At 48.8% G+C, this 25,909-nt stretch overlaps 7 protein-coding genes across 7 annotated transcripts; 5 read left to right on the top strand and 2 right to left on the bottom strand.

Moving 5' to 3' along the window:
* Positions 1–96: 96 nt before the first annotated feature.
* Positions 97–566, top strand: BO72DRAFT_382206 (cytochrome c oxidase assembly protein COX16; the record flags this gene model as incomplete). Its single annotated transcript, XM_040941462.1, has 2 exons — positions 97–420; positions 486–566. The coding sequence occupies 2 exons, from the start codon at positions 97–99 to the stop codon at positions 564–566; spliced, it is 405 nt and encodes a 134-aa protein (XP_040799576.1).
* A 2,057-nt stretch (positions 567–2,623) lies between these two features.
* On the top strand, positions 2,624–7,419 carry ptpA (putative protein tyrosine phosphatase (Pyp1); the record flags this gene model as incomplete). The annotated part of the gene is made up of 4 exons (XM_040946994.1): positions 2,624–4,039; positions 4,124–4,383; positions 5,923–6,499; positions 6,604–7,419. The coding sequence occupies 4 exons, from the start codon at positions 2,624–2,626 to the stop codon at positions 7,417–7,419; spliced, it is 3,069 nt and encodes a 1,022-aa protein (XP_040799575.1).
* Positions 7,420–8,165: 746 nt separating this feature from the next.
* On the bottom strand, positions 8,166–8,846 carry BO72DRAFT_460373 (uncharacterized protein; the record flags this gene model as incomplete). Its single annotated transcript, XM_040946465.1, has 2 exons — positions 8,166–8,229; positions 8,290–8,846. 2 exons carry the CDS (start codon positions 8,844–8,846, stop codon positions 8,166–8,168), a joined length of 621 nt encoding a protein of 206 aa, XP_040799574.1.
* A 1,200-nt stretch (positions 8,847–10,046) lies between these two features.
* BO72DRAFT_433003 (FGGY-family carbohydrate kinase) lies at positions 10,047–12,473 on the top strand. The gene is made up of 3 exons (XM_040943185.1): positions 10,047–10,470; positions 10,538–11,098; positions 11,210–12,473. Exons 1-3 carry the CDS (start codon positions 10,249–10,251, stop codon positions 12,263–12,265), a joined length of 1,839 nt encoding a protein of 612 aa, XP_040799573.1. The 5' UTR covers positions 10,047–10,248; the 3' UTR covers positions 12,266–12,473.
* Positions 12,424–16,214, bottom strand: BO72DRAFT_513225 (calcium/hydrogen antiporter; the record flags this gene model as incomplete). Its single annotated transcript, XM_040949461.1, has 5 exons — positions 12,424–12,856; positions 12,912–13,075; positions 13,139–14,056; positions 14,147–15,981; positions 16,055–16,214. 5 exons carry the CDS (start codon positions 16,212–16,214, stop codon positions 12,583–12,585), a joined length of 3,351 nt encoding a protein of 1,116 aa, XP_040799572.1. The 3' UTR covers positions 12,424–12,582.
* A 1,212-nt stretch (positions 16,215–17,426) lies between these two features.
* Positions 17,427–19,311, top strand: BO72DRAFT_449763 (proteasome regulatory particle base subunit RPT6). Its single transcript, XM_040945096.1, has 3 exons — positions 17,427–17,943; positions 18,022–18,697; positions 18,798–19,311. Exons 1-3 carry the CDS (start codon positions 17,709–17,711, stop codon positions 19,054–19,056), a joined length of 1,170 nt encoding a protein of 389 aa, XP_040799571.1. The 5' UTR covers positions 17,427–17,708; the 3' UTR covers positions 19,057–19,311.
* Positions 19,312–21,622: 2,311 nt separating this feature from the next.
* BO72DRAFT_432994 (uncharacterized protein) lies at positions 21,623–23,587 on the top strand (the record flags this gene model as incomplete). Its single annotated transcript, XM_040943184.1, has 3 exons — positions 21,623–23,269; positions 23,321–23,413; positions 23,465–23,587. The coding sequence occupies 3 exons, from the start codon at positions 21,623–21,625 to the stop codon at positions 23,513–23,515; spliced, it is 1,791 nt and encodes a 596-aa protein (XP_040799570.1). The 3' UTR covers positions 23,516–23,587.
* Between the last annotated feature and the right edge of the window lie 2,322 nt (positions 23,588–25,909).

Genomic DNA, 25,909 nt, shown 5'->3' with positions numbered 1-25,909 from the left:
GTCCATGTATTATCCAGAGGCCAATTTGTTTCCGCGTTCCTACCTTGACGACTCAATTGATACCGAAAGTTTGTCAATCTTGAGATTAATATCAGAATGCCCGTCTTCCAAGCCAAGAAATTCCGGCGTGCGACAACCGCCTCATCAACCCTAGGGGAGCGAGTCGGTGCGGCATATAGATCCCGTCTTCCCCGACATCCATTCCTACTGTTTGGCTTTCCCTTCATCATGATCATAGTCGCAGGGTCTTTCGCATTGACACCGGCTGCCGCTTTGAGATATGAACGTTATGATCGCAAAGTAAAACAACTCAGCCAAGAGGAAGCCTTTAATCTGGGTCTCAAGGGACCGGACGGCGAGGAAGGCATAAAACGAAATCCGCGAAGAAGGATCATTGGAGACGAACGGGAAGAATACTACGTTAGTGATCATCTCCTTGTCACATAGACCTGCAGAAGTACATGACTTGCTGATTTGCATTCAAGAGGCTTATGGCGAAGGACCTTGATGACTGGGAACAAAAACGTGTGCAGCGCTTCAAAGGTGAACCTGATGGCAGGCTTTGAAGCACTGACCTCAGATTTGAAGAAGTCACGAATCTCAATGCAATCACAACATGTTTGGTAACACCTTGTTATTCCCATGAACTCAGCCATTCTACAACGAGCCCCCAGTCAGCATAAACCCACTTCGTCACAAAAATGGACGTAAACCTTGCACTTTCTTGGCTATCTCATACTTGTTGAAAAGCCAGCCAACCATTTCTTGCCTGCTCTCGATGCGTTTGCTCAACGATTACGTGCCAAAAAGTACCCGTGGCAAATGCGGCTTCACAAAAGCCGACCGCAATGAAGCATCAATTACCTGGACCTCAAGAACACCTTCAATATTGATAGACATCTCGACTCGGCTGTGCCTTGTCAGAATGAAGGGCCTAAATGAGGCGAAGCTAGTGGGCACCAGGAATCCCCCACCTTGAGACTCCGACGACGAGGAATTGAACAGGCTTAACAAGGTGTCGCAGTTGAGACAGGAATCTTATATTCATCCCCATCTTTGTTTATAAATGGGTTGACCAACAGCCCTATAATTGAGCTTGAAATCCTCCATACAGTCGCAGAGGTCTCCTTTTACTTTACTATGTATGTATGGCTGTGGCGACGACGCGCTCATGAACATGACTACATTGTGTTGTCATGCAAAATTAAGAATTCGCCTCGCAAGTCTGATGCGAGAGATCATTTCATTAAATGAAGATGGTCGAGAAGTGCTACACAAAGGACTTCATTACGATTTTTGATAGCGCACTCAACGTATTTTCATTCTAACATAGTCGACTACAGCTGCTTGGTCCTGTGGGTTCCTCCTTCCCTTTTTCTGACTTTTCTGTCTCTTTCTTCATTTCCCAAGCTGCTATCAGTACGTAGCCACAGCCGCGTGTAGCGAGTATTCTAAACGATGTGGTACAGATCATTGAGCCCCTGTTGAATTCTATTTGCCCACGTAGTAAAGAAATTGAACTTATATCCAATGAACGCGAAATATGTCTTAGGTAAAGTTGGACCAAAGATAGTGGTGGCTGTTTGCACCCTCTTTACATCTTTCTCCCTTTCCTGCTTCACATACAATAAATGCTGCATGCTGAATTTTGACAGCATCGCCACACTTCAGTTAAGTTCCTGGTAGATCAAGAAGATCCAGACCCGCCGCCGCCGCATGGGTTTTGAGTCTTTCTGCACACGTGCCGTCTTCCGACCCTCTGCCACCCACCCTATAACGTCATATCCCAGAGAACAACATCGTTCCCTCCGTTTCCTTTACCCTCCATTCGCTCTTCCGCACAATTCGCTCGGCTGTTGACCCCCGATTCCCCCCCTTCATGCTCGAACAATGGCAGTGGATCAGTGATATCAGCCAACAGTGACCACCTCCCCTCCCCTTCCCCCACTTTTCCTTGCTCATATTTCCATTGGTCTAGGAACTTAACTGCAGTCGGGCGTGCAATTCCCTCCCCTTTGGCTGAGACCTGGTATTCCCCGATTGCGAGGAGTCAAAATTACCTACCTACCTACCTTTACCTTCTGCCGGTCTTCTCGCCCACTTCTCCCCATGGGCTTTGTCTTCCTTTCGCAGACATATCAGCTTGAAAATCTCCGTTACCTCCGTTTAAGCTTCTAATTAATCGCTGCTTCACCAACCCGCTTGTCGGCTTCTCAATTCATATTCAGCTGAAGCCGTAACATTACCGCCTCCTTCCAGAGTTTGCCAGAGTTTGCAGCCAGCCCATCTGGACCCCAGTGGGCATCATCTGCCTTTAACGATCTTATTCGCTCCGCTGCTTCGCCAGTTAAGGGCCAGGCTCTGTACTTCAAGTATCCAGACCTCTAGACAATAACGTCAGTCAAGTGTACATTTGCTTGCTGGGTCATATGGTGTGGAGCAACTAGTTGGCAAGTCTGGGTGGCTGGTGTAGGCAACACCACTCCTCGACTAGACTCGACTGTCAATCTGCTCACCAGGCTAGATTTAATATCGCGATGGCAAAGCAGGTTTATATCTGATCACGAACCTCGACCTTCCGGCTAGAAAGGCAGACTGTCACTCTCTGTCTTGACATAGAATCATGTCGGCTATGACAGGCTCAAGGTCACCTACATCTCCTTGGCCGTCAGAGTGCCAGAATTTGCAGCTTGACCACCCTGCAAACTCAACATCATTTTTCTCTTTTTGTGATACTAACCCTTCATCTCATGGACCTCCCGGACTTGGTCCCTCGAGTACAGTCTTAGAACGTTCGGGACCTGATCGTTTCTCAATTAATGTGGACAGTCCGGGCAACTTTGGGAACATTGGAGAAGCAGTACCACATGCTCATTCTGCAATATCTTATCCAAGAATTCACCTTGCAAACAATATAACCCTCGATAACAACCTGACTCTTTCAAGAAGTGGACTGGCATTCAATAATCACTTGAAAGAATCCACGAGCCACGGGAATCCACGGAGCCGAGACCTAGTGGTCACAGGTGCCGTTGCACCTTCAGGACAGATGACTTCTATGGACGGGCGTTCCATCTCCCTAGATGAATGTGCAGCGCTTCTCGAATCATCTGATCGTGATATTATGCTTCTAGATGTTCGACCCTACGCTCATTTCGCGAAAGGGACTATCGAGGGGTCTCTCAACCTTTGCATACCGACAACACTGTTGAAGCGCCCTTCATTCGACACGCAGAAATTAGCGAATACTTTCACAGCTGATCATGATAAGAAAAAATTCGCGCGATGGCGGCAATCCCAATACATAATCGTGTTTGATGCCGCTACATCTGATATGAAAGATGCAGGGTCGCTAGCTAATGTGCTGAAGAAATTCACCAGTGAAGGGTGGGGAGGGGAGGCCCGAATTCTACTTGGGGGCTACAAAATGTTCTCATCTCGCTTCCCTCATTTGACCAAGCAACAGCAGCTTCCAGCTTCAGGAGCGTCTACAAAGAAAACACCCAGAATGCATATTGATCTCCCTTCGGCAGCTCCAGTCGCAGGCGGATGTGCTCTCCCCGAGTCATCCCATGCGGCGATACCTTTCTTCGCCAACATCAGACAACACATGGATCTCGTTGATGGTGTTGGACAGATACCTCTACAACTCCCTTCTGATCTTACAGAACTCAAGAGACAACAACTCCCACCTTGGCTACGCGATGTATCGGACGCCTCCGACAAAGGTCATAAAGTCTCCGAGAGGTTTTTGAAGCTTGAGAAGAGGGAGCTTGAACGCATGAAACGAGCGCTGTCTTATAATAAATCCGACGAGTCCGCAGCGATTGACTCCTCGCCAGAAAGGTATCGCGTTGCCGGTATTGAGAAAGGAACGAAGAATAGATATAACGACATCTATCCTTTTGAACATACTCGAGTGAGACTCCAGAATGTCCCTCCTGGTGGCTGTGACTATGTGAATGGGAACCATCTAAAGGCCGAAAAGAGTGGTAAAAGCTATATCGCCACCCAGGCCCCAGTTCCCGATACCTTCGATGTAAGTGCGATATGTAGTCTCTTCCATCTTTCTCATGTCCCCGGTGGCGAGTGTGGTTGGAAGTTTTGCTCATTATGTCTTTAGGACTTTTGGCGAATGATATGGGAACAGGATGTGCGACTTGTTGTTTCATTGACTGCCGAAGTCGAAAGGGGTCAGGTCAAATGTCATCCCTACTGGAAGTCAGGAGAGTATGGACAATGCCAGGTCAACAATTTCTCGCAGAAGTTGATCTACTTAAATTCTCGAGATGCACCACATATTGAGTTGGAAGGCAGCCAGTTACCCCCCGACGTGAAAGACGACCCAGGTAACCCATATATCGTTGTCAGGCACTTTGGCTTGTCACATTCAGCATACCCATTTCAGCCATTGCGAGAAGTCACTCAATTGCAGTACCCACACTGGCCTGACTTTGGAACAACCTCGCAGCCTACACACCTCCTCAGACTTATCGAATATTGTGATCGGGTTCTCACTACAACGAATAGTCCTGTTCCCGTTACGTTCCAGAGACACGCAGTGGATCAGCGGCCGGTCTTGGTACACTGTAGTGCTGGGTGTGGACGTACCGGCGCTTTCTGTACGGTTGACACTGTCCTGGACATACTGAAGCGGCGAAGGAGTCAAGGCACAGTGGATGGTTTGAATTCAAGGCTCACTGAGAAACAATGGGATCTCGATGAGGGTCTCGACCTCATTGAGAAGACTGTGGACGACTTCCGCAGACAAAGACCCAGCATGGTTCAGAACCTTTCGCAATTTGTTCTGTGCTATGAAAGCGTGCTGGAATGGGCTGTATCACACATAGGGGAATAGAGTATGATTAGGTAATATTTAGTATCTCTTGGTCATCACTGGATGATGCAATCACAAGGGGTTCTCTTGAAATCATGTTGGCGTGGATGCTTATTATACCTTGTGGGATGCCTTAATCGCTTTAATTCTAGACCTTGGTCGTCGTGTCAATATGTGTTGATGAAAGCATTTTCGGGTGTTGATTTTTTATTTAGGTCTAGTTATTATGATGATAGTTTATAAGCTGTGGCTCGGGAATCAAATTAATATTATAGATATACACAGGATATCATTTGAGATCAAAACTTATTGACGCATGGTAATTTCCCTCACTATCTTGTTGATGGAACCAAGATCTTGCAAGTGAAGTAATGTTCTATTAAGGATATATCTGATATTCACACTGTATCGGCATTTAGTCTAAGTGCCACCTGCGATATATATAGGCGTTTCCCCTTGGTTAAAGGGCAGATCTGTCTTAGTGCTTCCGCATCTGAGTTCCATACCGGCTAAAATCTTAAATATGAGTCTTAAAATCTTGAACCGAGGTTTCTGCCTAGCAGAGAGCCGCGATTTCTGCCTCCGAGATAGTCCCAGGGAGTAACATATTTTGGCTGTGTTGTGGCGGGGTTTCTCTTGTTATACCTTCCAGGCAGCAAGTGACTCTGGTGCCTTATGGGAGACAGGCAGACCCGCCAGCCGTGATTAATCATAGGGATTAATCAATCCTCTCCTTTTCAAGGAGCTTAATTCCTTCGATACGTCCATTCAGCCGCTACTCACGAGTAGGTAGGACAGAAGCTTGAGTGCTTGCCTGCTTACTACTTGCCTTCCCCTCCCTCAAGCCAAACGCTTCGACCTTTGGTGGCCATGCTTCTGAACCTTCCTACGGAGCTCATACAATGGGTTCTTCGATCCTGTTCTACCCCAACTTTCCTACAGGCGGCAATGTCATGTCGAACCATGTATGAAATTGCGACTCATTGTCGAGAGGTCCTTGTGCACCACCTACAACGAACTCCGGGAGCTCTACCCGCAGACCTCCGTTCTATGCATGCGAAAGAGCTATTTCAACTGCTTTTGAGACAAGCATCACAGCAACTTTATGGTGCACAGTTTCATGCGGACTGTGTCACTTTCAAGCCCTGGATTAGCTCCCTTGACGTGAAGGCGTCTATAGTGGTACGTAGGGAGATCCTGACGCTCGCACTTGTTTTTCGAGAACAAGATTGCATCCATCTTTTCCAGGTTATAGGTGGTGGGCTCCGACCCCAAGCTCGCTTGGAGCTTCAGTGGTGTCGGCCAGGTGCTGTTGAAATTCTGAAAACTGCATTTGACGGTGATGATACATTATACATACTTCATCGCTTTAGGCCTTCACTGAACGACAGCGACGATTATGCGAGGCATCCGTTCGTCAGGCACGCCATGCAGCTTGGGACCGATACGACCGTCTATCTCTCTCGATATTCAATAGAATCTCCCCACGGCCCTGTTCGCATTTGTGCTTTCCCTGATCATGCAGACTACGAGCCTTTGGCTCTGGCGGCCGCGCGCGGAGGCATTTTCGCAATCTCCTGGCAGCATGCCCAGGACATCAGTGACCTCGAGGTAACTTTATATATCTGTTCCTCAGAATCCAACTGCGATATGAGGCCGGGGGTAATCGGTAGGCCTCTCTGTGTCATTGCAGCCAAGGCTGCCGGTGCTGACATAACCTAGAAACTAGCTATAATTCTTGCGTTCTCCACAACAGCAAAAGGCAGTGGTTTGATGGCCATCGGGGCTTACAAGGCAGACTCGCTCGCGGTCTTTACCCTTACGATAGCAGCTCTGTAGTAGGTCTTCGTTTTAACGACAAGTCTAGCCAGTTACTCTACTACTATCGCGCTCAGACGTTATACGGCTCTTTCCAGAGGATTGACATGTCGTCCTTTCCCATACAGCCCACATTGTATGAAAACTCCTGCCCTGTACAGTTCACAGACTCCCTTAGCCTTCTTTTCTCAATCGAGGTTCCTTTCTTTGGGACCCATGAAACTCAGGTCCTAGACGGATTCGCTCGATGTCAATGGAAATACCTGGCTTTCGGCCTAGCAACCCATCGCGAAGAAAAATGGACCGTCGCGTGCTTGTTGACATCCGAAACATTCTGTCGCGCACAGAATTGTCAGCATGTCTTGCAACTTGAGCGTGGACGGCGATTGCCTGATTGGAGCGTCGTTGCACGCCTCTGGGGATTCCAGCATTCGACCAATTCCCTTGGTTGCATAGTTGCTGCTTCAAGGCAAGGGACAAGGCTCGCAGTCGCCAACTGGAAAACAGTCTATGTTTGGGCTCTTGAGCCGAGAGCGCTAATTGAAGAGAACTCCAATGGGTTCTACCCTCTTGCATCACAAGCACAAGATTCCGGCATGATCGAATTACGACCAATAGTATTGTCGCTTGAAGCCGTCTGCTTCCAATTGCATTTCTCTGAGGAAGAAAATGGATTGATAGCAATCACAGATAGGGGCGTCATGTGCTGGGATTTAGGCCCGCGGGGAGGAGGGCGACGACTGATTCAGTATTTCCAATACTAGTCAAATTCTGAGAGCAGCATCTTCACTGACATTCCAGTGCAAGCAAAGACAAACAAACAGCTATTGATGGAACATCTGTCCAGTATTTGATGCGAGACGGCCTCAGGTTCTTGTGTCAGGCAACACCTATCGCCCACTCTCTGCCCGCTAAGCCTCTGTAAGTAGAGCTATTTTGTATGTACATGAGTATCGTTTCCAACTCTAGCAAAGTGAGACTCACGGACTCCAGAGTGTTCCAGTTGCTGTGAATGGAGAAATGGGAAACCAAGCTTGCCAAGACCATCTTGTGCAGGCTCGTAGACGCCAAATCTTGGCTGATGCTAGCATTGACTGGAGGAGTAATCTGGGCTACATAGCTTGCAATCTGTCATCTTGGTCTTTAGACTCTGTGACCCCATTGGTAACGTTGTCTGAGATTCTCAGTCGATCAGGGATCTAGCCCAGCCCAGCCAACGAGCTCGATGCTCGCGCTCGGGAGCTGCAGACGACAAACTACGGAACATCTGGTATGGCCCACAGTCATCCTACTCTCAACCTAGCTAGGATGGACTAGAGCCTGCGACGCGCATCCGCGTTGGGAGAGGACGAGGGGGCGCATGGCGGTGATGGATATATGATGGGTAAGGCACACGACGTCCTACGGATGCGGTTTTCCGACAGCTGAGGAGTGAGGGTGATTCACGATGCGTCTGAAGCGGGTAGGTGGCTATTCCAAATGTTACAAATGAGCGTCGACGCCCGGGGGACTACTGCGCCTCCCCTCCACCAGACATGGCGAGAAATGTGACGATGAGGAAAATCCACCAGTACCTGAGTGATGCAAGTCAGTTCACATAAGGCGCAGAAGACATCGGAAAGAGCTTGACCCACTTCTGGAAAAATGTCTTCTCGACAACTTCGTCTGCGTTCTTTCCGTCCGGGCCGATAATGACAGGTTGATTTAGGTGCGGACGCGGGCCAGCCTCGTTCGATACTAGCTCCACTCGAGGGCTGACCAGAGTCGAGATATCAGCGAATGTAGTAGAGGATACTAGAGCAACGTGATACAATTCGTCCTCAGAAGGCGAATCGACGTAAAGTCGAAGGACAGGGCGGTTGTCCTCATCTCCAAAGAACGACGACCAGGAAGTAGCAGTCCCGACCCAGTGCTTGGAGCCTGAAGTGTTGATTGCGAAAAAACCGATGCGAACCAAGTCCGACGACTGTTGTGCGTGAGCAAGAGTCGGAGGCGAATAGGTGACCAACTCTGAGTTCATAGAAGTCGAGTTATATGAAATCTGAGCCAGTAAAGAAGGTTCAGAAGCTGCGACGGGCCAGTAGAAGACATCAACAGATGATGGCTGGGGGGCTGGCGAGGAATTGACGACGCTTGAGGATAGAAAAAAGCATAATAGTGATAGAAGCATAGGAGACAAAAACGGCCACATGATGAGCAAAGATGCACTTATAGGAGATAGAAGGAGGAGGAGGAGGAGAAAGACGGAAGTAAGTAAATAGCTCCAATGACGGGGTAACAGTGAGGAAGAAAGATGTTGGTGAAAGGGAGCAGCTTGCTAGGTGGGATTAATTCAGTTACAGCGCCAGCAATAAGTTATGTAGTTAACATTCCTGGGTACAGTAACTTAGTTATCAATACAGCTGAGGTCATACTGCGACGCTGTAAGATGTAAGGTAATATTCGGAATGTTACAAGCTCGGGGAAGAATTGGTTGGAAGAGTGTGAGCGATGGTGTATTCATATAATACATACAGTATGTAATATATAGTACAGATGTACAGTATTCCATGGTACAGTCGGTAGATGGTACAGTACAGTTTTGCACACGTCTAGATTTAGGTATCAAACCTCCTAAGTATCGGAACGAGCCTACTACAAGTGATTAAGACAGAGGTTCAAAGTTGCCTACGGAGGTGTGTCCCAGAAGTTATTGAACCGCACTAATCTTCTTAGCTGAAATATATGTATTGACTTGTTAATGTGATATCTATTATATCTAGTAAGTTGTGGAATAGCTTCGCAGTACTAATACTTAAACAAGTAAAAACTTCTTAGTATATTCTAGACTAGACTTAATCTAGTAGTAGTTACTATATTCAATCTTACAAGTAACATCTTTTAGAGCAATATTTACTATATCTAGCTTTATAATTTACTTCTTTAGGCCATACTTATATTACATAAGATATTATTACAACCAGTTTACATCGAGACAATTAGCGCAGTTCAATAACTTTTGGGACACACCTCCGTAGATAGACTGGCATTTTTCCAATCCACATGGAACCATCCACTGACCATGAACCTTTACCTAATGACCTTGAATTCCAATAACCCCAGTCCCTGTCCTTTATCCTGCCCTTTATCCCGCCATTTATCCCCGCCCAACCCCACTCCCATGGCTGTTGCTGCTACCATACTGCTGCAGTGCTGCAGCAGCTCCCCTTCCTCCTCCACGCTTAGTCTAGCTGGCAGAGAAATCATCGTAGGCCGTACGAAGTCATAACTTACCCTCCAAATCAGTAAGATAATACAACGTAGTATTGTATGTACCCTTGTACTGTCTATACCTATACTGGACAGCGCATTTACCCACCCCTCCCCCCCCCTTCCTCTTCACCTCCCTTCTCTCCTTCATCCTTCTCACTTTTCTGCTGCGACTTTATCTCTTTCCCTCGATCATTTTTGAGACAATTCGAGCCCCTCGGTAGAGAAAGCCACTGCAATCGACATCAGACCTACGTTTCTATACTTCGATGTTTATGTAAAAGCTCAGTCTTACGCCGTCAATTTATCAGAGATATCAGGTCCAATCCGGAATCATCTCAGTCATGGCTTCTCCGGGCTCCCTGCCATACTGTCGAACCTCACGCCAGAGCTCTAGGCAGGCCTCGAGAGACAAACGGGATGAAATCCAAGTGCACCTGGACCATTATATTGGCATCGATGTTGGAACCGGGAGTGCACGTGCATGTATCATCGATGATAAAGGGGACATTGTTGGACTGGCGTCTGAGAACATCGGGCTCTGGCAACCTCAGCAGGGATACTATGTTCGCCCCCCGCAATCATCTTGCGTGGTCTCTGTGCCCACTTGAGGAATAGGCTAATATGGCTCAGGAACAATCTACCAACGATATCTGGAGATGTATCTGTGTGGCCGTTCAACGGGCTATTAGCCAGCATAATATTGACCCCGAGACTGTGAGAGGCATCGGTTTCGATGCGACTTGTTCATTGTCCGTATTTTCCAACGTAACCGATGAGCCTATCTCAGTCACAAGCCCCAACTTTGACTCCGACCGTAATGTAATTCTGTGGCTGGATCATCGTCCCATCGAGGAAACCGAGAAAATCAATGCTACGAACCACAATCTTCTTCGCTACGTGGGCGGCAAAATGTCGATCGAGATGGAAATCCCCAAGGTTCTATGGCTCAAGAACAATATGCCGAAAGAGCTCTTCGATCAGTGCAAATTCTACGACCTGGCAGATGCGTTGACCCATATCGCCACAGGAACCGAGAAAAGAAGTTTCTGCAGTGTGGTTTGCAAGCAGGGGTACGTTCCTGTCGGTGTGGACGGAAGTGTAAAAGGCTGGCAAGACGACTTCTTGACTGAAATCGGCTTGGGCGATCTAGTCGAGGATAACTTCAAGCGGATGGGCGGTGTTGACGGGGTGGTGAGCCTTGTTTCTTCTGTGACAATTTTTCTTGACGTGCCTACTGTACCCGGAGCAGTAGGATCACTGCGATATGCTTATATCTGACCGACTAACAGATCATTGCTCTAGAATGGCGATTATCTCAGTGCTGGCGAGGTAGTGGGAACTCTATGTGACAAGGCAGCATCCGAATTGGGCCTCCCGTCAGGGATCGCAATTGGCAGCGGTGTCATTGACGCGTATGCAGGCTGGATCGGTACAGTCGGCGCCAAAGTAGAGTTGGAGCCCGGGCAATTGAGTTCCGAAGTCTCGAAGAATGATAAGACCCAGGCTTTCTCACGCCTGGCCGCTGTCGCTGGAACTTCCACGTGCCACCTTGCGATGTCACAGGACCCCATCTTTGTGCCTGGTGTTTGGGGGCCGTACCGCGATACCATTCAGCCGGGATATTGGATGGCCGAGGGCGGCCAATCCGCGACTGGCGAGTTGCTCAAGCATGTCATTGAAACTCATCCAGCATTCAATCAGGCGGCCTCAATCGCCGAGTCCTACAACGCTAATATATATGAATACCTAAACGAACATCTGAAGGAGATGACCCACGAGCAGGAGGCCCCTAACGTTTCTTATCTAGGCCGGCATTTGTTTTTCTATGGAGATTTATGGGGAAACCGTTCTCCTATCGCGGATGCTGCCATGGCGGGATCCGTCGTCGGTTTGACAAGTGATAAATCTGTCGATGGTCTTGCAGTGTTCTACTATGCTACTCTCGAGTTCATTGCACTGCAAACTAGACAAATTGTGGAAACCATGAATAAAGCAGGCCACACGATTACGTCAATCTTCATGTCTGGTTCTCAGTGCCAGAATGATATTTTGGTTAGACTAATAGCATCGGCGTGCGACATGCCGGTACTTATTCCTCGGTATATCCATGCTGCCGTGTGTCATGGAGCAGCGATGCTGGGTGCCAAAGCTGCTAGTGCTGACCCGGACGGCAAGACTGAGGACCTTTGGGAGATTATGGATCGTATGAGCAAACCAGGAAGAAAGGTCGTTCCAACAACCGATGTGAGGGAGAAGGCACTGCTCGACGTCAAATACAAGGTTTTTCTTGAACAATGCTACAAGCAACAGGAGTACCGGGTTCTCGTCGATCGAACCGTGAGCTCATGGAAACCTTAGGTATTTCCCTTACTGATGGGGAGTCTTCCACAGGGGGATTGTCTTGTTGAGCAATTGCAGGCGGCGTCAAATGAGATGGTTCCAATTTTGCGGGACGAATCGTGGTGGTGAGTGTTTCGATAAACATTGATAACACCCATGGTCAGGCTTCTGGGAAGAGGAAAGGCAAAATAATGCCAATTGATGAGCAGTTCTAGCCAGAAATATGACAAGAGACTGGTAAAATGCGATTTTCTTTCTCTCAAGCGACAAAGTACACTCCCAAAGTTCGGCAATTCATCGCGACAACTAATTTGCGAAGGTTGAAAAAGAGTTTCTCAGTGGGGCGCAAAGGCCTGGCCACTCGATGCCCGACCGATGGTGTAAAACTTCTCCGACGAGCTTAGACCGAGAGCCAGCGTGTCAAACCGATCAACACCCATTGTTTCTATATTGCTGTAGCCCGATAGATAAAACCCGATGACAACGACAAGATACGTAAGGACGAGAATCGAGCCCTTGAAGTAATTGCTCTTGCCTTCGCCGTGAACATAGGAGAGGAGGAAGACACAAAGGATGACCGAGATCATGTCCCATTGAGGGAAGATTAAGCTGCATGATGTTAGATGGGACACTGAAGCTGGCTCGAAAGTATGAAGAAACGTACTTAAATGTATGACTGAGTAGCTCCGATGGGTCTATCAGGCGAGAATAGATGGCACTAAAAAGCACCAATGCGGGGATTTGCAAGAGGCAGACTTGCAATGCATAGGCCGATCCGATCTCCATAGAAAGCGCTATGTTTCCATTCATGGCGAAGGATATTGCGTTCTGTTGAGATCTGCCGTAAGCAATCCAGCAGCCGGTAAGGGAAGATGAGTTCATTGCACATACCAGAAATTCAGTCGTATTGGGCACCAGGGCGAAGAGTGTGATTCCTAGAAACTTCTCGTCCACGTCGACACTCTCTAAAACCACATCTACCGTGTTGACCAAGATTTCAGCAATGATCGCATACAGTATGGTTGTCACCAGGAGGATTATCGAACTCCTGGCTTTACTCCAATTCGGCGCATCATGCCCACCGCTGGTGTGAGTATTTTCGAGGCCAACTTCATCACCTTCATCCAAATGCGACTTTGCCAAATCAGCGGGAGCTTTTGTCGTTTGACGGAGCGAACCCAGTTGAACGGACGGCTTCCGAGACCGGGCTGCGTCACGGGCGGCAACGGTAGCCGCCGTAGCTGCTACCTCAGTTACTCGGCGCACAAGATCTTCATTCTCCTCGCTAGATAAATCTCGGAAATCCTTGAAGCTTGCGTGGTGGTCCCCGGTCGTCGTTTGCGGAGGTACAAGATACGGCGCTGCATTTTTGCCATGCGCGGAGAGGTTGAATTCCCCCGCAGTCTCGGATAGACCGACATGCTTCAGGGATTGCCCTAAAATACGTCTGTACAGTTGCGAATCGCGCACCGAGCCCCTGGATGCAGCAAGGCCACCAATAGCCATTGCTGAGGCTTGAGCGGCATCAAGATTTCGAGACTCGTACGTAGCTTGCTCGTTGGCAAGAGCCGACGCTTTTTTCTCCTCGGATTCTGTGGCCCAAATGAGGGCTGCGTGAGTTCTAAGTGTGAACCATAACCCAATCACGTATGACAAGAACAAGAATAACGCAGCGAACCAGGAGTAAGGCTGTACTGCTTTCCGGAAAAAGCTATCGTTGACAGCTGGTACCTGTGAGAAATAACAGCGACGGCAATCGCTGCCACGCGACTCCTCAGTATCGACGCATAATCGGCAGTTAAGTTCATGCTGAGCTCCTCATTAGCAGTGAGCAAAGGCAGAGTTTGAGGGAATGAACAGAGTTAAATGTGAATAGGGTATGAAGGGAACCATGCTTACACTGCCGTAAATCTGATAAAATAGTGTTGGTCCAAAAGCGGCAATGACGGCAAACATCAACATTGTGGAAGTGACACCGGCGGATTTCACATTAAATCGTTGTGTTTTGCGTTTGATAGCACCAAAGCACATCGAGAGGCCCGGGAGAAACAAGATGCCTGCAAATATGCTTCCGATAAGACTGCCTTCTACTAATTGACCCTTTCCCTCAGTCAGGGCCACACAGTAAAGGTAGACCTCGACTACTGTGGAGAAGAAGGCATTAACAGCAGCGCCCATGCCCATAGACGACTGAGCTGAAATCGATGCAACAGCCTGTCCAATGAAGTAAGCCAAAGGGATGATAGAGACAAGAGCCAGGGTGAAGATAAGGCCCGGATGAGTGATGGCCGTTTGGAGACCCAGGGTCTTGCTGAGAAGAAAGTAGTCAAAGATAACAAATAAGACAACACCCAGTAGGTTGATGAAGAAAATATTCGTTCCGCCGACCGTGTATTTCCAGTATCGCAGACCAGCTGCGCGATAAGTGCACAACAGAACAGACGAGGAAGAACCGGGACTAACTCTGGTATGCGCTGTATCAGAATGATACGACAAGGCCAGAGGGTGCCGGCGAAGGTGATCAAACAGAATGATGGTAACACGTCCCATAGGTATCCAGAAAACCAGCAACCAACAAAGAAGCGAGACAATGAGCATGAGTGGTCCTACAAGGAAGTAGAAGAAGACGAAGAATACCACGCGGCCAAGCGTCCACTCGCCACGGCCGAACAATCGTCGCTTCGGCTGGGTAAGGGGGCTCTCTCTCGAATGGCCTCTTTGTGTTCGGCCTAGCAGGCTATCTTGTTCACTGGCCGAATCGACACTGTTTCTCCTTCTTCCAACCAGGGACCGGTCGCGTCGAGGACCGAAGAATAGTCTACCATGTTCAAGGTCGCCGTTCTGCCATTGTTCATACTCGCTAATGCTGCGACCCTCCCCCTCATCTTCCTCGGCGTAATTCTCATCCGTATCCAGGCGGACAAAGGAGCCGAAAGGGTAGATTAGATACCAAGAAAGACCGGAGAAGACTCGTCCGTATTCCACTGCACTGGGCGAGTATGCGAAAATAAAGCATGCGATGGCCCCTGTCAATGCAGCCAAAGCTAGCCACCACCCGAAGAACAGGGTCCACAGGAGGTTGACGAAGAATAGGAGGGTACCCACTCGACCGCCAGGCGAAGAGTGGATGTCCCCCTCAGCTGTTTTCTCCACGGAGCGACTCTTCTTGTACAAAGCGGGTTTCCACAATCTGATACCGAACGGATGCGTTTCGTTGATTGCTTGCTGTCGATCCTTCAGTGTGAAGCTTTCAGCATCACTCGACGCCGCCTCGTCCTCCTCACTGTGAATACCTTCCCCAGTTTGGCTGCCGGTCTCAGATCGCTGAACAGAAGGCTCCGGCCCAGTCCCTTCCATGACAGAATCAGGTGAAGCAGTATCATCCTCACCATCTACGTCTGAGCCTGCTTGAGCCAGGGGGCTCACTCGGGCGTTCAAACGTCGTCGCAAGGTTGAGCTTTGCTTTCTCAGAGGGCGAATCCTTGGCGATGCCTGCGGATTGGAGCCTTGTTGCTTAGCAATATCCTCTTCCACCTCCTGTACATCGTCATCTGTAGAAAACTCCTGTCCCTTATGAGGAACTTGTCGCTTCGAGGATATACGGCGCGTTACTGATGGCTTTCTGAGTGGGCCCGATGGTGACTGGGAGGTAAGAACGCGACTTGAACCCTCGGGCTGGCTTTCGTCGGGTCGTAGGTCGTTGTCCGTTTTCGCAGGAGAATCCATGGTACCTGCTGCATGTGAGTTGATTTCTTGGATAGGAAAGAGATGCAGAAATTCTAGCGTTTTTGGCTTGGGGTGACGCACCGTAGTCTCTTCGGGTATGCCCTGCATTCCTCTGTTGGCGAATGATTCCTGACATATCCTCGTTGGTCAGGTTCCAGGAGGACTCAGTCGGAACGCAGAGGTAAGGGTCCTGCTCTTCGTCTTCCTCCACCTGGTCGTGGCGGTGTCGTTTGTCAGACATCCCTCTGCCAACTTCTCGCTTATAAGTGACACAAGAATTGAGAGAGAGGGGGGGGGGGGGGGGCTGGGCAATTATGGAAAGGGAATAGTTCGGGAAAAAGCACTGATGAGAGAATGGCCTGTACTTAGAACAGCAGCGACAAGAAGAACAGGGCTAGAGAGCAGGGAAATAAAATAATCATCAAAACAATTAAGATCTAAGGCGTCACAGAGAAAGTCACATATTGTTTCAATGTGAAAGAAAAGAGAAAAACAAGAATCAAGGGTGGAAATAATAGCTGACTGTGAAAGGGAAAGGGGGAGTAGAAGTGATGGTAATCAACTGAAGTCTTGGTACAGTACTGCGTAGTTAGCAGCTAACTTAGTGAGATCATGAGATACAGCCTCATTGCATCCCCGCAGTCAGCTGAGACCTTGGGACATCATCAAGTCACGGGGATTATTACAAACGAGCTGAACAATGATTAAGGAACTAACAGTACTTAAGTAACTTGATAAGTTGCTGGATATCGTGAAAGTGGCAGACAGGGAGAGTAGTTGAAAAGGGTAAGACAGAGGGGGTGGAATAATGCACAAAAGAACCAACGTTCAGACAAACACTTTAGTTGAAGTTGAGTAAACACAGTGGTTAAGTTAACTAGCTACCTGTAGTTACAGTACGAGTACAGTAAGTACGTCACACTCAACTTACTCTACGATTGACTTCTCAACCGGGCAAACCGGGCAATCACTGCCCAGCAGTCCATGACCCACAAATCCACATACTACAGTAACCTCACGCTATAACAAATCTCGATTTAACAAATTTTTGCCATATAACGAATTCTAGAACCGGCAGATTAATTCTTCCATATAAATTTGTTATGTTACTTTATAACAAAGTTCGTAAAATGATTTGTTTCTACATACAAGGTTCGTTATATCGATTGAGTATAAATTATTTAGGGACTTTTTGGAGATTTTTAAGGATTTTTTAAGAGAAAATCTGGAGATTTGAAAAGAATTACTTAGTCAGTATACTCATCAAGACAGCCTAGATCACGTGAAAGATTTTTTTTTACATACATTCGATAAAACGAATATCTCGATATAACGAACAAAGGGGCCGTCTCAATTAGTTCGTTATAACTATCGTGAGGTTACTGTATTCTTTTATGTAAGCTTTGCTGTGGCTGATGAACGGGTTGTGGCGGGTGTGCTTTGGGGCGGCGGCGGCGGCGTTCCTGTCGACGAGGGCGGACAAGGGCGGACAAGCTAAGCTACACACGCAAGAGCGAGCTCATCCTCACCCTCCATCCGCTGTTCTCTTGTATTGCACTGTACACATCTCTTCTCTGTTACTCTTCCTGCTTGATTGCCCCACACTCTATCTACTTCGTCTTTCCCCCAGATTTTGGCAGAAGATATATCAAACTTTCTTTTCCATCTCATCGAAACTGATAGACTCCACCCCAGTTCTGCCTTGCCGTGGCAGCACTATTTGTCGTCATCCATCATGGCGCTCGACAATTACTACCGCAACAAGATTGAGAGCATGAAGCTCGAAATCATTCAAGGCCAGGCTGTTCTCAGACGACTTGAAGCACAACGGAACGATTACAATTCGCGGGTACGTCTACTCAGGGAGGAGCTAGGCCTGCTTCAGCAACCCGGCTCCTATGTTGGTGAGGTAGTCAAGGTCATGAGCACCAAGAAGGTCCTTGTCAAGGTCCACCCGGAAGGCAAATATGGTAAGCAAGATCTCCGCATCATGCAAATTGTTGATTTTGATATGTTCATTACATGCTGACTCTAGAGTCTCTCTGTAGTTGTGGACATCGCCGATGGTGTCGATATCAGCAAGTTGACGGTTGGAAAGCGAGTTGCGCTGTTATCCGACTCGTACAAACTGGAAAAGATGCTGCCCTCCTCCGTCGATCCGCTGGTGTCGCTAATGATGGTCGAGAAAGTACCTGATAGTACGTACGACATGATCGGTGGTCTTGACCAGCAGATCAAGGAAATCAAGGAGGTGATCGAGCTGGGCTTGAAACACCCGGAGCTGTTTGAGTCGCTTGGTATCGCACAGCCCAAAGGTGTTCTTCTCTATGGCCCCCCGGGAACCGGCAAAACGTTACTTGCCCGAGCTGTCGCTCATCACACCGACTGCCGGTTCATCAGAGTCAGTGGATCGGAATTAGTGCAAAAGTACATAGGTGAAGGAAGTCGCATGGTCCGTGAGCTTTTTGTTATGGCCCGAGAGCATGCCCCGAGTATCATCTTCATGGATGAGATCGACAGTATTGGGTCCAGCCGGATAGACTCGGCGGGGTCGGGTGACTCGGAGGTACAACGGACGATGCTGGAGCTTCTCAACCAGTTAGACGGGTTTGAACCTACGAAGAACATCAAGATCATCATGGCTACTAACCGACTCGATATTCTGGATCCGGCCTTGCTGCGCCCTGGTCGTATTGACCGCAAGATTGAGTTCCCACCGCCGTCGTGAGTTGCTGACCCTTGTCCTGCGATTTTCTGTTGCTACCACTGTTCAAACATTTGTGTTTCACCACCAGTTGGCTGACCAAGATCTTTACTATGACAGAGTGGAAGCTCGTGCCGACATTCTACGGATTCATTCGCGGTCAATGAACTTGACCCGAGGTATCAACCTTACGAAGATTGCCGAAAAGATGAATGGATGCTCTGGAGCCGAGCTCAAAGGAGTGTGTACGGAGGCGGGCATGTATGCACTTCGGGAGCGACGTGTGCACGTCACCCAGGAAGACTTTGACCTGGCTACTGCGAAGATCCTCAACAAGCATGATGACAAGGAAGTCGCAGTGTCGAAACTCTTCAAGTAAATGGAAGGGTAATTTTACTAGGATTCTCTTTCACCGCTCACCAGGGTGGTCGTGATGGCTGTCCAATATATATGCCATTCGCCTTGGATGGGCTCTCGTCGGGGCTTCAGGCCTCTGCTTGTTGTCACCAAGTCACGACCAGATGGTGTTTGGGGGAAGTCTCTCGGTCAAATGCAAGCAAGGAATGATGTATATTGACACGGTATGTTCACCAAGATCTTCAGTTGAAGCAATTCAAGATGCGTGTACTCTGTAGCGTTAGTCTATATTGTAATCTTTAGGCCCATGCCCATTCCCAAGGGTGAGCAGCGAGGCAGGAATAAACCGGGACCATGAGAGTGGTCCACATCCCTTGTTTGCCTCGCAGCGTGCTGTGAGTCACTGACTTCTATCACGTGCAGCTCTGCAGGTATCCTTAGTATTCACATAGTACTGAGCATATAATTAAATGTGCATAGCAAGCAATCTCGACAGACCCGCGTAGCTAATGCGTTGCATGCAGAATTACCAGGGCGACGATCAGTGGGCATTAATTGTGCTTGGCGGCATTGCGAGGGGGTTCAAAAACTAAGCAGAAATTGTCGACATTGCAATCATATTGCCTTCAATCTGGCTTGGCACAATGGTGGATGACAAGTTGGCTAGTTACTAGGTACGGAGTGATTAGCCAGTTTGTGGTGGCCTGATGGTCTTTTACAAGTAACTAGGTATATGCAGTAACCTTAAATGTTCTCTGTAATGGACGTGTGCATACAATGGGTCAATAGCCAGTGAGCAGGGATAGATTTGCAGCTGTACAGAGTACCAAGTGCAGTCATTGATTAGCTTAGTTGCTAAATCCGCTGAACATATACGGAATTCAATTGAATAAGAATTCAGTGAAGGATCACATTATCTAGATTTTCTTTATCGATTAAGGCACTGCTCTGGATACTGTGTCGGGGCCATCAACTCGGTCGGCCCCCCATCCGTTCGCCCCGGGCTTGGAGAAGGGGAGGTGGGGTCCATCGACTCCATCCATATCAACTCCCTCCATCGGTAAGCCTGTTGATCGCCGCCTCATCGTAAGGTGAGGGTGCGCGTGTGACCAGCCGGTATTTTCTCTCATTTTACTCCGTACCTACTCAGAATTTCTTGTTGTTGCTTTTCCGTTACCTCTTTTAGCTTTGCTCTTTCCTTCCTTTGCAGTTCGCCTTCCCAATCACAAATTGCCAGATTGTTCATCCCCACTCTTGTTGAAATATTTGGCATACATGTACAGTACTCCGTCATACTCAGTACATCCTTAGTAACTCATACTCTACACCCAGTTTACAGCACACAGACACTGCACAGACATTCTACTAAGACAATTTAGTGAATACTCTATGTACCGGAGTAAGTTGATGTCCTGGCCGGTAATGTGTATAGAGTAGGGCCTCGGCTTTCAGTGGGGCGGTCCAGATCCCCGAGCAACATCCCCTAAAGTCTGATACTCAGTACTCCGTTTTAAGTAGTAATACTGTAGAATGTACTGTACTCCGTACTTCGTACGGGTCGACCTACTCATTAGTCCAGTGGGTCCGAGCCCTGGGATGGAGCGGAGAAATTGAAGCCGTGAACGAGGGCCGGGGTGTCTTGTTGTCTCCTGAATCATGCAAGTCTGCCGAATCTTCTTCCATACTCATGGTCACTTTAGGTAGAGCGAGTACCGTACTGTACAGTTCGTATCGACTGAGAAGTAACTTTCTGGATGAAGTATTTATACGTACTAGATCAATCTAGATTAACCATCCCCTGCTTCCCTTGTGCCCGGTAGGCATACAAAGACTATAATCTTGTACTAGACCGGTAGTACATCGTATACATCGCATGCATGAATGCCATCTTCCCCCGACTCCGCCGATACAGCAACTAATAGATAGAGTACTCCACTAGTCAGTCATGTGCATGTACTTACTGCACAGTACATACTGTACATACGACGGAACTCTCAGTGTTTCTAGACTAACTAAAATCAATCATGGTTATACACCGTTGGATGGCAATATGAAAATATGTCGGACAATCTCTCGGTCAGTGGATGTCGTCGTACATACGATGGCAACAGGTGTCCGGTATATCTATGCCTCCCTCCTGCTCCTACTGTTCTGTCTCCCTTCTTTTCTGCTCTCTTATCCTGGACATCCTCCACCCTCTGACCCATGAACCACTCGAAACCCTCACTTTATCTTTGATATACCTTACCAACGCTTGACATAGTTCGCTGATCGTCTCTGTTCGTACTGGTAAATCGGAAGCTATCCATTCTCGTGAATAGCTTCTAGAGATTGTTTCTTGTTATACTCAGCCAGTCACCGCCACTTTTCTTCCACTTCTTCTTCTTCTTCTTGTCGTTGTTGTTGTCACCGCTTCGCCATTCACTTATTCTTACTACAGCTGTTTTATTACGCGCAATCGTCTCCTACTATATCGACCCAACCATCGCCTTGGCTTGTTTTTCTTGCACGCGCGTCCTATTTTCTTCGCTCGCCTTCCTCTTTTCATCGGCGCATAATCAAATTCCACGCCATTTACATTCCCTAACATGCCCGAAGGGGAGTTATGGTCTACTTCAGTCACCGCCATCGATCCCGAGCATATCAAGGCCATGCCAGCCGTTCTTTTGTCCACTATCGAACTGCTGAAGATGGAACTGGCCAATGCTAAAGCCGCGCTCCAGGAAATCCAGCCCAGTGCTGCTCCTGTGTTCTCACGAAGAGATGAACTCGCTCTAGGTGCGATGACTGCTTATCGCCAAAACCTCATCGGCCGCGCCCCTGATTTCTTTTACGGTGCTAGTCGGTTGACCTCAAAAGAATTGGGGCTTGTGCCAGTGGTCGAGGAAGTGCTACCTGATGATGACGAGGACAGTGGCGGGGCGGCCAAGGAAGACACTGCGAAATCCCAACCCATAACTACCGTACTGCGTAAGCCGGCTACTCTCACCGATGTTTTGTCGAATAATGTGATTCTCGACCATATCGCCCCCTATTTATCGACCCCAGCTTTATTTGCCGTGGCCTCGACCTCGCGTGTTCTTAGATCTTTGGTGATAGACACGCCATACGTTTTCCGGCATCTCGATCTGAGCCGATGTCGCGGCGCCTGCTTTGCCAGTGAATTACCAGAAAACCTTGAGAGTCAGGTCGCAGGGGAAGATCAGCTGAGTGACGCACTTACAGCGGATGGCTTCTATGCGGTACCTTTACGAGGCATCTTTGACCACCTCGAACGAAAATCAATCCTGCAAGATGTGCGGACACTGATCATGGACGGGCTATCTGTGCCGGCCGAATTGATTGCCGACATCATTCTGACAGATCGTTTCAACATCAATATTCTGTCGATAAGGGAGTGCCGGCATCTGAACGAGCGTAAGTTGATGCAGGTGCTGAACTATGCGGTCAGGCCTACACGCCCGAAAGGAAACCCGAGTCTGAAGGGGATATATCATTTTACACCCATGGCACAATCGCGTGGTGCCGTACGCAGTAACTACCGTGACTGGTGGAACTCAAGATGCTCCAGCCAAGGATCAAGCGAGCCTTCTACCACTGGAGAAAGTCCAGTATCACGTGGCGAGCCAACGAGAGATGCATGCAGTCAAAATCCCTGGTACTACCCGTCAGGCAAGATGTTCAAGCGGAAGATAGACGAAGGGTGGGCAGAAACAATCCAGAAGTGTGAGGGTATCATTGCCTTCGACGCTGTGCTGTGTCGGGGTCCGCAGCACAATGTTGAATTGCACAATCCAAGCTTACCGAATGATGAGAGTCCCCAGCCAGAGAGTCGAATGCTTGCGCCGGCAATAGCTACTGTTGCACTTGGTCCCGGAGGATGCGATGGATGCCATTCAGTACCCGAGGGACCGGCTATTTGGGGCGAATCCCTCGAGGAGCGATTTCCTCTGCTTGCGCCACCTCCACTGCATTCATCCACAGTGGCAGCAGCGAGACACCCTGCGCTCATTCCTGACAAGCAAGCTGCGTTAATAGCCCGGTGTACAGAATGCCTAACCGATCGCTGGTGCCATCGTTGTAATAAATGGTTCTGCACCGATTGTTTGCCACATCCAGAGCGCGTAAGAAGCAATCTCACTCCGCATCAGACTGCTACCAGAGAACCCAGAGGGGACGGTTCGAATATAGGCGGGCCTGGTGTGAGCAAGGACTGCTGGGAATGTGGCCCAACGGTGAGTGCCGTGTTTAGAGTCCAGCTAGCGCCTTTCTGATGGATTATCCAGTGTGCCATGTGTAAGGCGGAGTGCCAACGGACATGCAACACCTGCCAAGGAGTTTACTGTGTTGAGCACAATGAAGGGTGCTCATCGACCCTGGTATGTACAAAGACCCCTACTTTAATGAGGAGAGGCTGACCAAGGGGGAAGTGCGATTGGTGCAATACTAGCACACGCCATCGAGTGAGAGAATTATATTGATTTGATTGTAACCTGGTGCTCTCAATGGTTAATGTTATACAACATTGTGGGTTTTTGTCAGCAGGGGAAACAACTGAGGATGGGGGTAGAATGCATTGAGAGCGATGTCACTACACCATATATACTCTCTATAGTTTGAATTCAAGATTCGTTAGCTTAGTTGACTTAACATATCATCAACTTGTCACTCAGTGGTTGATCATCAGTAAGTAACGTAACTTAGTAAATACTACGGAGTAACTTACCTAGTCCCTAACCAAGTCTTGCTGCCAATCAATCGGGATGACAAATCCCCGACCTCTTTCTAGAAGGCCCGCGGTACTTCGGTTCTCTCTTGCTCTCAGGGATCATTGCTCTCCTACTATTGCCTGCAACCCGCACCCACCCTGTTGAAGCTGCGTGTAGGCAAATTATCTAATCTCGAAGATGACGGGGGTAATGTTTATCAAGCAATCTCCACCCTCCAACATTTCCTCCTGATCCCCACTCTCCGCTTTGGCTGCTTTGCCGATAAGGCACCCTGCTAGGACTAAACATCACATTCACCCACCACCTACGAATACTGTCCTACGAATACTTTCTTACGAATACTGTACCTACACAGTATAGTACTGTATATACTGAGTATAAGGCTATGGCCTCCGATCAGGGCTCTCTACACTGGTCAGCGCAATTGACTGTCACACCTTTGGATCTCACCCCTCAACTTCCAGGTGATAAAATCACACTGCCCCAGTCGGCTCTCGAGCAACTCCTTGCCGCGGCCCCGCTTCAAGACACCGTCTCGCCTGCTCCTGCGCATCCCTTCACCACCGCCTTCGACCACTTCAATCCCTCCACATTTGAGACCGAGTCGCGAGCACGCGATCGCGCCACAGAGCGCCAACATCAGCTACCTCAGCCGCTGACATTCCGCATCGTGAATCCTCAAAATGACCGCGTGGTCTTTGCGGGTATTCGAGAATTTTCCTCAAGGGAAAATGAGATCGGATTGAGCACCCTCCTACGAGGCGCTCTCGGATTGAACAATTCGCCGCCATCACCTTTAGAAGAAAATGCTGCCTCGAACATGCCAGCGAAGACCCCATCTGCTACAGTGATGGTGCACGCACATCAGTTACCGAAGGGCACGTATGTGCGCTTGCGCCCGCTTGCAGCCGGATACGATCCGGATGACTGGAAGGCCCTGTTGGAGCGGGTGCTACGTGACAGCTATACGACTCTTACTATCGGCGAGGTCTTGAACGCAGTTAGCGGCCAGGGTGAGCCGTTCCGTTTTCTGGTCGACAAGGTGGAACCTGGAGGCCCCGGAATATGTGTTGTGGATACGGATCTGGAAGTTGACATTGTTGCTTTGACTGAGGATCAAGCAAGAGAAACTTTACAGAAACGGCTAGAAAGGTCATCTCACAGCATGGGCAGTAAGAATGGTACTTCTCCTGGCGGTGAACTCCACATCGGCCATTCGGTCACTGGCCAACTAGCACCGGGTGATTATGTCGATTACGAGCTTGCCAGATGGGATCGTGGAGCACCCCTCGAAATTCGTGTTGAAGGCCTTGACAATGCAGATGTATACATTTTCGCCAGCCCACTTTCCGCTCGTCAAAGGAACCGACCAAGGGTGGACGAACATGTTTTTGGTGACTTTTCAACGCAATTTTCGAGGCGACTGAAGATCCAACCAACAAATACCGAGCTCGAGAGTGCTGATGCTCTATACATCTCGGTTCATGTCTTGATGCCTGACGCCTCCTCGATACAAGGTTCCAGGGCAAGCTCACCGGTGTTTTACAAGCTGCAGCTCTCAAACGGCACGGCAATCGAGGAAGACGGGCCTCATGTGCGCGAGGGTCCAAGTGATCATGAGCCTGAGGACGTGCAGTGTAAGAACTGCCGCCAGTGGGTGCCACAGCGGACCCTGGTGCTTCACGAGAATTTTTGTCTCCGGAACAATGTGTATTGCCCACAATGCCATAATGTCTTTCAGAAGCGTTCTCCTGAATGGCATGACCATTGGCACTGTCCACATGATTCATCTTATGGAAACAGTCCTTTGGACAAGCAAAAGCACAATGACATCTTCCATACACAGCATTCTTGCCGCGCTTGTGGATACCAGGCAGTGAGCCTCCCGCGCCTTGCCCAACATCGCACGACCGTCTGCCCAGCCAAGCCTATCCTCTGCCAATTCTGCCACCTTGTGGTGCCCCAACGGGGCGAGTCAGACCCTAGCATGGAAGATCCAGAAGTTTTAGTTTCTGGTCTTACCCCGCACGAGCTGGTGGATGGAGGACGGACCACGGAATGCCATTTATGCAACAAGATTGTTCGAATGCGGGATTTAAAGACTCACCTACGCCATCACGATCTGGAGCGTTTGTCTCGGCCCAC

Source organism: Aspergillus fijiensis, assembly GCF_003184825.1.
Source record: "Aspergillus fijiensis CBS 313.89 unplaced genomic scaffold BO72scaffold_36, whole genome shotgun sequence".
Classification (NCBI taxonomy): Eukaryota; Fungi; Ascomycota; class Eurotiomycetes; order Eurotiales; family Aspergillaceae; genus Aspergillus; species Aspergillus fijiensis.
Note: the sequence above shows the minus strand (reverse complement) of the source record. Positions and strands in the feature narration are given on the sequence as shown.